The following is a 12,586-nucleotide window of genomic DNA, read 5'->3' on the forward strand; positions in this document are numbered from 1 at the left end:
TTAACAACAACAATACCTAATAGATAGATGTCAAGTGGAGAGACCACAAAGTTGTTGTCAATATTTTTATTATTTGTTATCCTCAAATAAATAAGTGCAAACAGCTGGCAGTGACTGTGAATCAGCTGAATAAATTATTCTGTAGGCTCTGTAAGCCAGGGCCAAATGCCTCTTCCTTCTTCTGAAAGCATGAATGTATTTTTCAGACATGATTACTACAGTAATGGTAGAATACATGTATTTTTTTGTCCTGGAAGAAAGTCTAAGTTTCCATACTGCAGTCCCAAGATGTTACGGTTTAAGGAAGTAATATATCTTAAATAAGATGTTTCTTATCAAAGAAAGAAAAATACTTGGTTTTTATTAATAAAATATCAGGCAATTTTGTTTTAGTTCTAGTTAATATTGTTAGGGACTATTCTCCTTTTTATTGTGCTTTTAACTAGCTTAATTGGTATCAAAATTATTTGGTGCTCTGTCATTTTTTTGAGATGGAAATAAATAAATGTATTTATCAATAAATAAATAAAATAGTACAAGTATTTCACTGATAATTGAAATGAATTAATTACTGATGCATGTATTGAGTGTAAATTTTCATTTCTGTGAACCACTTGTGAATCCTAACTATGGTATGAGGCCTCAATTAAAATAGTGGTTAAGGCATTGGCCTAGAATTCTAGTCCTGCTTTAGCCTTGAAAATCAGTTGGGTGACTTTGGACCAGTCACTATCTCTCAACCCAGCCTACCTCACAGGGTTCTTGTTGTGAGGAAAATATAAAGAGGAAGGAATATTAGGTATGTTCGTTGCCTTGAGTTATTTATTAAAAATAATAATGAAAGTGGGATAAACATAAATAAATAAAGAATACAAAACCTATTAGTTCAGATGGTGATTTTTACAAATAAACAATCACCAAGTCTGTTTTTTTTCTTTGTAAAACAGATTACTGTATCCCTTTGCTCAAATATCTATAATGAAATGCAGTTTGTAAACCCCTCTGTTTGTTAAGGAAGAAAAAAGACTTTACTGTACATTTTACTAAATGACATCATCATAACAACAACAACAAAAATTTTACTGTCCACTTCCAGGGTTCTATAAATTATGCGATGCTCATATTTCTTCTAAAGAAGCACACTATATATCTTTTGATCTTGACTTTAAACAAGCAACAGGGATGTCCTAAGGAATTGCTAAAACTGAGTCCCATTTCATAAATAACACAATGAACCACTATTAGTTTTACTAGAAACACATTCATGGTTGACTCACCTAAATCAATTGCCTTTTTGGTGAGGTGGGAGGCATATAAATGTAATAATTGATTGATTGATTGATTGATTGATTGATTGATTGATTAACTAATTAATTAATTAAACAAACAAACAAACAGGCTAAACCAGTAGTATATATTTTCCAACATTTGTGGAAAGGATGCTATATCAAGAATTTTGCTAGAAATCCCAAAGAGTAAATAGTTTACTTTGCATACAAGGAAGATATAATTATAATTAAGATTAGGTTTACTGTAAAATTAATTTAGGATGATTAATCTTCTCACTGAATACTGGGGGGGGGGGAATCTATATGTTTTGTTCCTGATCATTAAATGTTGTTGCACCCAAATAGGTTGCTAGGAAAATGTGCATTTTATCACAGCCATAGGAAATGTCATTTGATTCTATGAGTCCTGTACTGATTAAAGCTACTGTTATGGTGAAAAACCAGAGCTTCACTGAGAATCAAGTTCACTGAGGATCTCCATGAGAGTAATCGGTAAACACTGTAAAAATCAATATGCATGTAAGCCTCTACAAAGCAACTGGCTTTGTGTACTTGATCTACTGAATACTCCCCAAACATGCAAAGCATCTCCTTTGACCTCTCTGCACCAGAGAGGAACTTACTGAAGGAATGGCATTCCCTTTATAACACAGATAAGCCCTGTGAACCTGACCTAGCAACATACCTAACTAAGCAGTTACTAATTTTAGTGGATATTGCATCAACCCTTATCTTATTGAGACTATAAATAAATAAATATGGTTCTTCAAACACCAGGAAGTAGAAAACAGATAAACAATGGGGCTTTTTTCTCATAACAAAGGAATCACCTCAGGAAGAAGTTCAGGCCATTTTTGGGCCCGCCACTTTTTGTATATTTTTAAAGGCACAGTCAGGAGCTAAGACAGACTATGTGTGCGTGAGAGACGTTTGATTTTTTTTCTTTGGGAGAAAAAAAATTCATGACCCTTGAAGTCAAACAGAAATAGAAAGTAACACTACACATATAGATAGAGATTGTCCTTTTGAGCATAATCTTCTAAGGCATCTTCCATCTTTGAACACTCTTCTATCTTGTTCCTCAGATCCATAATATTCTAGCCAGGCCTTTGGCTCAAAATAGTACATGGTACATGTCTCATTTAATGTTGCTCAGATATTGCTGAAGTTTTGACAACTATCAGGTAGTAGGGAGGGATGCTTACAGTCTGTAAAAGTTTCAAATCCAAAATATTTCACATTTGAAATGTCATATTTTGAATACCCAAAAGTTTTTTTTCTTCTGACCTTAACAAAAATGTTCCAGTGCTGTTCTGATTACTTTGTTTCAAGTTTGAAATAACTGTTTAAAATTCTAAAACTTTAAAAGAGGCTATTCTGAATTCAGAATATTTTCAGAACGTTCAGGTCATCTATTTCAAATTTAAAATGGGGTGTTCTGAACTTGAAAACAAGACATTTTATGGTCAAAATGTTTTGAATTTGAAGCGGTTTGTATGTCACTGACTATAGTGATAAGATAATAAAACAGCACTAATTGGCAGTTTATAATAAGTGGACTGGTACAGTACCTTAAATCATTTACTAAATGGAGATTTATTAACTCCAGTAGGTGAAAACTTTGTTTTAAAGATAGAATCACCATATAACATCTTTCATAATCCATTTCCACATTTCCCACATTTTTAGTGAGGTTTCTAACATACAGTGCTTTACAATTTGAACAGGCAAGCATCTGCTACACAACACCCCAGACTTAATAATTGTTGATAAGAAAAACAGAAAAGTTGGGATAGAGCACATTGCAGTACCTGGAGATAGTGGAATGGAAGACAAAGAACTAGAGAAAAATTACAAAAACATAAAGACCTGCAAGTAAAAGTAGAACTGGGGCAAAAGAACACAAATGCGGTAATAATAATAATAATAAGTGCCTTGGGTGCAATTCCAAAACATCTGGAGCGCCACTTTAACTTCATCGGCATTGACAAAATCATTATCAGTCAACTGCAAAAGCTAATCTTTATTTGGAACAACGTATATTCTGAGATGATACCTTTAACACTATGAAACAACAGTATTGCTTATCCTAGACTCTTGGGAAGGACTTACTAGGTTGATAAAAATGGCAGATCTAGTCTAAACATCTTGCTGACATAACTGACGCAAGCAAAATAATGTATGCTATAAAAAATGTTTTAGCAGACAGTTCTGGATGTCCAATGCCTTGTTTGTAAATTTTATCCATATGTATTTCTGACATATATAGGAGACTATGCTAATAATTACTGATCATGTACTTAGCTGGGACAAACAATTTTAGTGATTTTTTTTAAATCAGGAAACATAGCAATGGTAAATATTTAATCTATTCATCCATTTCCCTGCATTTTCAGTTTGGATCTGGACTTAGTTATATTGATAGTGGAGTAGATCCAGACTGTAGATGTAACGGAAAGCAGGGTAAAATATGAAACACCCTTCAGTGCTTTAGTTTAGCACATTATTATCTACATCTGTCTGGCTACTGGTTTCAGAATTTCAAGCAAAAAGTATTCCAACTCCAGGAAGATGCTACAAACCTTTTCCATGCAAACTTTATTTCCAGTTATATAATGTAGAGAAATAAAAAGAGTGTGCATTTAACATGTGCAAGCTATAATTTATTACATTCATAATGAGAAAGGCAGACCAGGCAAGCAATGTTCAAAGTGATTAAAGAGCTAACATAGTTGGATGCTCTAAGCAGCATCCAGACTCCTGTAGAGTTTTTCATATATAAACTGGTTATCAAAGGAATGCATCTTTTCCACTGAGCTGTATCTTAGTTGTTCCATTTACTCTTTCATGTCATTCCTCAGCAACACCATATTATTGATATTTGCAAAAGATTAAAGGCTACAAATGCGATATCTAAATTGCTTGTTGCGCACCCATAAAAATGCTAAAACAGTATTACTGTAATTAGAATACACTGTACAGCACACGGTGACTCCTGCTTTTATGTGCCACTCGGTTTCCTTTAGGATAAATGACTAAGCCTGAATACTTTGCTAGGAGGGAAATTTTCTGTTTCATTTCTCCAATTGGAAACAGGGCTGCCATGTGACTGGAGACCAGATTTCAATGTTTGCTGCAACATAGTTGTGCTGAGTAGCTCTGGGCACAAGTAAACCAGTAAATGCCTGATTTACTAAATAATGATCGGGGGAGCCTTTGCAGTTCTGACAGAAAATGTGTCTCTTCTTGGGTTGCTTAAATTGTTCGGTCTTTAAATATTCAGCATGAGGCTAATGTGAACTGATGAAGGGAAACTGCAAACATTCACTGGCAATGTAGACAGGGAGTCAGAGATATGCAACATATCACCTGGCCTGTGGAGGTGGAAATGATTTATATTTAAAGATGTTGCTGTCTACTTCCATTGCTTTAAGGTGCTCTTAATTAGTGCAGTGCTTGAAGCGAAGGAATCATTCAAAATAAGAAAACACGCATGCACAAAGAAGCATCCAAATGTATTGCTTAAACAACTGATAGGAATCCAAGAAAGTCTTTTTCAACACTTTGGCCACCCCCCCCACCCACAAATTCAGCAAAGACATCAACACATCTGTAAAAGGCTCCTTTCTAATTATGTTACTTCTGCAAGTGGGGGGAGGATGATTTCTTTACTGCCACCTGCTGGAACTGGCAATAACCCTTTGTCATACCAGAGGCTCAAGCACTCTCACTTTAGAGGACAGTTACGACAAGCATTTAAAAAACTATGATCCGAAACACTTACAGTACATTAGAAGTTTTTATTGTTGCTCTGTTGCCATAACAACATAAAAGCAGCAGCAGATGACTTAAGCTAAGTTTGCTGCTCATCTGGCAGTTAAAATGAGTACAGTTCACTTCATAAGTTCCCCATATGGACCCTTAGCGTATAGTAATGAGGAAACCATATGGTGGGAAAAGAAATGCACAGAAAACAATTGTGCTTCAGTGGATATGTAAACCAAGCAGAAAGTTATGGAAGTCCTCAGCAGAGAGCATGGTCTGTGTGCTGGCTAGCTCAGGGGTGGCTCTTCCAGAAGGGAATTCCTCTAGCCATTTCTTAAGCTACTTCTTAATGTGCATGTACAAATTGGACTAAATAGATATTGAACATTTTGCAGCATCAATCACCTCCTAAGCTGTCAGTTTTGCATACAAATCAGCACAGAGTAGCCTTATCCAACCATCCTTCTTAAAAGAGAACAAGAAATATCTGGACATTGACCTATTTCTAAGAAGTAAAAAAAAATGTTTGAGATAACCCTTTTAGAAACACTTGCATCTTTTTGCATTTATGCTTGGCTGTAAATAATCTTGGTATATACAACACTTTTCAGAAGGTAGTTAGAAAAGTAAAATTTACATTATATATTACATATTACTTAAGAATTTCCAGAAAATAAAAAGAAACCCCAAACCCAAACAAAGCCTATAGCTCACTCTTCTGTACAAATGCCCAGTTCAGAATATACGTAGGACTAACCAGATATTCGACTAGTAAGACAGCTTGCTACAAGCTCCAAAGTCAATTTTGTACTACACATGCTTCATAAAAGATGAATATAAATGCATTAGTTAGACACGGTAAGCTAAATTAGAAGGTCAGGCAGGGCTGGAAGGGCTGAAAAATCACACAACCAATGACTGTAATTACTCTTTTTTAAAGTCTATTAAGTGGTGTTGTTCTATCAAGGCTCAGGGGTATAAGACATGAAGTACAAGATAAAGTAATGTGTATTTATTACTCCCACAGGATCAATTTGCTAGATATTTTCAGCTCCACAGAACAAAATACACAAATGCAGTCTTTGTTGCTTTCCTCAAAATTCTGGCACATATATTTCCAAAGGAACTACTGCATTAAGAAAATGTCTTTACGGGATTAGCATCTTTTCATGTGTTTTATCATTTTATTTATTTATTTATTTAATTTATTTATATGCCGCCCAATCCCAAAAGACTCAGGGCGGCGTACAAAATTAAAACAATCATCGAGAATAAGACAATAAAATAATTCAATCATACCGCAAGTCCGATCATGTCCCCCCCCCGGGGACATCAGCCCCAGGCCTGCCGGAACAGGAGAGTTTTAACGGCTTTCTTAAAGGCCGGCAGGGTGGGAGTTGTTTGAACCTCAGGGGGAAGTTGATTCCACCAGGTCGGAGCCATCACAGAAAAGGCCCTTCCCCGAGGGCCCGCCAGCCGACATTTTCTGGCCGATGGGACCTCACCGGTCTCTGGGAACTGTGCGGCAGTATGTGGTCCTGTAAGTAACCTGGCCCTATGCCATGAAGGGCTTTAAAGGTGATAACCAACACTTTGAATTGCATCCGGAGACCCACAGGAAGCCAGTGCAGCTCGCGGAGGATAGGTGACACGTGGGCGTACCTTGGCGTGCCCACAATCGCTCTCGCGGCTGCATTCTGAACCAACTGCAGCCTCCGAACGCTCTTCAAGGGTAGCCCCATGTAGAGCGCATTACAGTAATCCAGTCTTGAGGTGACGAGGGCATGAGTGACTGTGAATAAAGCCTCTCGGTCCAGATAAGGCCGCAACTGGTGCACCAGGCGAACCTGGGCAAAGGTCCCCCTGGCCACAGCCGATAGATGTTGTTCCAAATTTAGCTGTGAGTCCAGGAGGACACCCAAGTTGCGTGCCTGCACTGAGGGAGGTAAATTTGCTCCCCCCCAGGACTAATGATGGACCATCCAGTTGACCCTTGGGAGGCAAGACCCAGAGCCCCTCGGTCTTGTCAGGGTTGAGTCTAAGCCTGTTCACTCCCATCCAGACCCTCACATCTTCCAGGCACCGGCATATCACATCGACTGCTTCACTGAAAGGACACGGGGTGGAGATATGTAATTGGGTATCATCCGCATACTGATGATATCTCACCCCGTGTCGCCGAATGATCTCACCCAGCGGTTTCATGTAGATGTTAAAAAGGAGGGGGGACAGGACCGAGCCCTGAGGCACCCCATGATCGAGACGCCTAGGGGTCGATCTCTGTCCGCCTGCCAACACCGACTGTGACCTGTCAGAGAGGTAGGAGGAGAACCACCACAATACGGTGCCACCCACCCCCACCTCTCCGAGACGACACAGAAGTATACCGTGGTCGATGGTATCGAAAGCCGCTGAGAGGTCAAGAAGCACCAGGATAGAGGAGTGACCCCTATCCCGGGCTCGCCAGAGGTCATCGGTCAGTGCGACCAAAGCAGTCTCAGTGCTGTAGCGGGCCTGAAACCAGATTGAAAAGGGTCCAGATAATTAGTTTCATCCAAGGATCGCAAGAGTTGGGACGCCACCACCTTCTCTACAACCTTCCCCACAAAGGGGAGGTTGGAGACAGGATGAAAGTTCTTCAAAACAGCTGGGTCCAGGGAAGGCTTTTTGAGGAGGGGCCTCACCACCGCTTCCTTTAAAGGTTGCGGGAAAGACCCCTCCATCAAGGAGGCATTGATTATTGCCTGGAGCCAGCCTCGTGTCACCTCCCTACTGGCAGAAACCAGCCAGGAGGGGCACGGGTCCAATAAACAGGTGGCGGCATTCATTGCCCTCATGGCCTTGTCCACTTCATCAGGGGTCACAGGCTCAAACTCGCTCCAGATAACATGACTAAGACCAGCCCCCGGCAACTCGGCTGGCACTGCCCAGTCAGAGTCCAGGTCTCTCTGAATCTGAGCGATTTTGTCCAAGAGAAACTGAACAAACTCCTCAGCTCTCCCCTGCAAGGGTTCCTCCGCCTCCACTTTAAGAAGGGAGCGGGTCACCCTAAACAGGGCGGCCGGGTGAGATTCTGTGGACGCAATAAGTGCAGAAAAGTGAACACACTTTGCCGCCCTTATCGCCACTAAATAAGTCCTAAGATAGGCTCTTAATAGTGATCGGTCAGATTCAGAGTTACTGGCTCTCCAACGTCGCTCTAGACGTCTCTTGTGGCGCTTCATCTCCCGGAGCTCCTCAGTAAACCAAGGCACCCTCCGGGGACCACCACCACAGAGAGGTCGCAAAGGCACAATTCGATCCAGGGCCCCGGACGCCGCCTCATTCCAGGGACCCGGACGAGTTGTGGACAAGGGAGTCAGGTATTTCCCCAAGCTCCTCCTGGAACCGATCTGGGTCCATTAGCGCCTGGGGCGGAACCACCTAGTTGGCTCCCTCTCCCTGCGATGGGGGAGTGATGCTCTGAAGTCCAGCCTCAATAGGAAATGATCTGTCCATGACAAGGGTGAGATCTCTATTCCCCTTAATTCCAGATCATGTCTCCATTGCCCCGAGAGAAACACAAGGTCGAGTGTGTGACCACCCCTATGAGTCGGATCCTGGATTATCTGGGTCAGGTCCATGGTTGCCATGGAAGCCATGAACTCCTGCGCCGCCTCTGAGCGATCGCCGAGTGATGGTAGGTTAAAGTCCCCTAGTACCATAAGTCTGGGGAACTCCACCGCCAGCCCGGCTACTGACTCCAGCAACACAGGAAGGGCTGTTGCAACGCAGCTGGGAGGTAGGTACGTCAGCAGCAAGCCCAACTGAACCCGTGAACCCAACTTGTTGTCTGTGTACATCTAAAGGTATGACATTACATTTTTTAAATAAGTAGTTCAATCAAAGTGAACAGCTATTTCTCAGTGACAAAGACTTTTTATCCTATGTTTCAATCCCTGTGGCCAAACCACTGAAAAGACCCTGGTCAGAAAGTGGGAAAATCACTTAGGGAAAATCACTTAAACTCTGATTAAAGGTCCATTGAATATATATCACCTTCCTATTTTTGACTTATTATTTTTATGTTTTCCAAACCCCTTATCACACAATTTCAAATGCTGTGTTATCTCCTGTAAATCACTGTTCTAAGATCCTGTATATGATAAATGTCTACTTTATTAGATGGACAATCTTAATTCCTTCTCGATAGAAATTGTGCTTCAGGCTAAGTCAAGCTGTTTGTATTAAGCAGTAACCAACCAACTACACATTGCACCCATGCTCAGAATCCTTGCTCTTGGTCTTTTGCTTTAAGAGAACATGGTCCAAGAGCAAAGTGATCTGTATGGCTCTTTCTATCCTTTGTATGCTAAGGATTTTAATCATAGATTCTAAATTGCACAATCTGTTGTACTCAATTGTTGAGTAAACACTAACCACTGAGAAAAAGCCATGGAATGTTTACATATTTCTGCTGACCTTCAAGAAGAAGTTCTCCTGCACAATTCCAATATGGCTGTGACTATCAGTTGTCAAAATGTCTTTGTTTTAGAGTTATCCCTGATTTTGGATTTTTCACAATACCAACATAATCTCCTCCTATGTGGTTTTAGTATAATGCCTCATGCAGAAAAATCATAACATTTTAGTTCTTGTCATATCACTACGAAAGTAGTACTGATGACCCATTTTACAAGAAAGGTATTTCCAAGATCATTGAGGAAAAAAAATGATATATATTGTAAGTGCCCAACTATACAAGATGAATCAAGCAAATAACAAATGAAAGTGCCCTATTAGATAGTTCATTCTGGAGTAGAATCTCTCCAATAATTACTATTCTCTCTCAGACAACCAAATGATACGACATATGGCCACATAAGCTCCAGCTTCGAGAAACAGCACAACAGACGTCTAATGACAATCAAGTTTTTAACTGACCCCATCTAAAAGATAAACACAAATTCAACCTTCAGTTTTTGCAGAATTAACCATTCTCTGAATCTATACTGTCAAATGAAGCAATCAAACATCCTACCAAAGTATTATTCAATTTAACAAGATAGCTGAATAACATCTGCTATTATTTTAAAGCTAAAATAGACCTTCATTTCAAAGGAGAAAAAACTGAGAAGTGGCCATGTGTTCTGTTTTCTAAAACAAGTCCAGAATTTCAGGTGCCAATGCCCAATTACAATGTACATTCAGCACGGGAATGCCATACATGTGCTTAATTTTTTATGTATTCATGATAATGGAATAACCATGAAGATCATTTATTATCAATTTTAACCCACTTCTAGCTACATGATACCTGTGATGTCCTCTTCAGCATTCCAAAAATATTGCCACTGTCACTCCCACATTTCTATGACTCAGTTTACCTGAAAACTGCCCATTGGCAAAATCTTATCTAAATGATTGTTGTATTTTGTGTGTATACAAAAAATATTATACTGAGACCTAATATATTCAGCTAATTCTTTTTAAATCTTCAGTGCCTGACTACAGTGGCTTTCATGGCTTTCATGTTTACCAATTTGACTTTTTTTAAAAAAAATCCTAGCATTCTCTAACAAACCATTTTTATAATTATGGTACAATTCTCACAATCCAGTTCATAAATATCCACATTCTTTGTTTCAACAAATACCATTGTATTTCCTTCATATTTCTATATAGGAAGGCTACCGCAGGAATTGGGGACTTGTTCAACAACATTCCTTCTAGATGATATTTTTAGCATTAATGTTAAAATATTTAATGCTAATTTGAGTATTAATTAGTATTCGTTAATTTTATTATTGATATTGAATCACTGTGGTTAATTTACCATTAACATTTATGTTATCCAACTGGAGTGTCAATGCTGCAAATGAATTTGGCTGAAGCCATTTCTACTTTGCTTTAGGTTGCCACAGAATTGGAAGGGGTGTGTGTGTGTACTTTTAAGTTTAAACAAAACAATAAATTGTCCTTTGGGAACTAAGGTCATTGCTGCCTGAGTTTGGTGGGCTGAAGTTTCCGTTAGAAAGCCCGCCAAAGTAAATTATTGGGGAATGTGATTTATGACCTATTACTGGAGTGGGAAATTCAACTTTGTAATATTGTAACCTTTGGAAGGGAACTTCAGTCTTGGTTTCATTTATGATCATGCCGATACTATGTAGCCAATAAATATGTTTTTTAAGGAAACCTCTTATCTTGGAGTTCTCTTTTTACTGGTCTCATTTATTGGAACCATGACATGGGGTTTATGAGAGGGGATGAGGAGATTAAATATGAATGATTAAAATGTTTATGTAACATAAGAAGTCCTAAAGACTTACTTGGTAAAACTACAAACTAAGTTTGTGTATTTGCTTGCTTGGGCTTTTGATAATGGAATTGCTGGATAGAAAACCTGGAATTTTTTGACCATCCACACTGATCAGAAGTAACTCTGTATCTTCCTCCAAAGAAGATTTCTTTAAAGCATCTATCAGTACTGATGGTCCAATTGCTAAAAGAGCTATGAATCCGACCTTCATGTGTGCATGATTTTGTGCTTTATACATAACAATATCTTCTTGAACAAGGCTCAGTAAGTAAAGGTAGCTGTTGCATCTCTTTAAACACAGATGTATTTAATGAGAATACAGCTGGATGCAACAAAGCTGAACCAGATACAAACAAGCTTCATACACAGCATGTGGCTGTAGTATTCTAAATGTAAATGTTGACTGCATATTGTGCTGAAGTGTTATTTGAAAAACACATGATGCATTACAGACTTAATCATAAACACAGATACATATGTATGCACACTCATACACTACATTTTGCTGACCTTTGGCAAACGCTCAGGGTCACCAGGATGCCTTGGGATGACTTTCTGTAACCTTTGGAAGCCATAGTCAATGGTTGGTTCATTCAAAGCTGGAACAAGAAAAATAGTAATTAAGCAACTGAGTATTCCACTGAAAATTCTTGAGTTCTAGAAGCTATCACAATTCTGGAGGATCTGAACAAATTCATTCCCTAAAAGTTTTTTAGTCTGCTAATATATATCCATGTATATTTTCCTTATGATATTAATGATGTGCTTTTGAGATAGAAAAATGAAGAAAGGGTTTTTGCAAACACCAATGCTACTTAAAGCAAAAAAAATCACAAGTGACACATATAAAGAATCAGAAGAAGAGTTAAAAACTGCATGTAACTAATTGCTCATATGTCAGCTTCTAAACTTGAACATCTGTGTAAAATGATGATAACCTTCTATTTGGTAAGTAATAAGTACTGTTAATATTACACTTCACAAAGAGTGACCTGAAATCATGGAAAATTTGATCAGTTCTGTTTTGCTTATTAAACATGAACATTTATGATAAATTTTCTTTTCAGAAAAAAAAACTGCAAGCACCTTTACCAAAACTGTAACGTCCATTTAGCAGTATCAAAAGATGCCAACACAGTAAGAGCACAAACATTCTAAAAACAAAATGAACTTTTAAGAATCCATGGACATAGAAGAAAAGCGTATTTACAGTATAACATGGCAAAATAAA

At 38.6% G+C, this 12,586-nt stretch overlaps 1 protein-coding gene across 6 annotated transcripts in view; it reads right to left on the reverse strand.

Moving 5' to 3' along the window:
- Positions 1 to 12,586, reverse strand: part of EBF1 (EBF transcription factor 1) — a 388,671-nt gene that overhangs the window by 25,924 nt on the left and 350,161 nt on the right. For all 6 annotated transcript variants that reach the window (XM_039330252.1, XM_039330250.1, XM_039330251.1 and 3 more), the window contains exon 11: positions 11,866 to 11,954. In XM_039330252.1, coding sequence (XP_039186186.1) covers positions 11,866 to 11,954 — 89 coding nt within the window. The remainder of the gene's footprint in view (positions 1 to 11,865; positions 11,955 to 12,586) is intronic.

This window comes from Crotalus tigris, unplaced genomic scaffold (assembly GCF_016545835.1).
Source record: "Crotalus tigris isolate CLP2741 ecotype Arizona unplaced genomic scaffold, ASM1654583v1 scf7180000024427.8105951120:4207309, whole genome shotgun sequence".
In the NCBI taxonomy this organism is placed as follows: domain Eukaryota; kingdom Metazoa; phylum Chordata; class Lepidosauria; order Squamata; family Viperidae; genus Crotalus; species Crotalus tigris.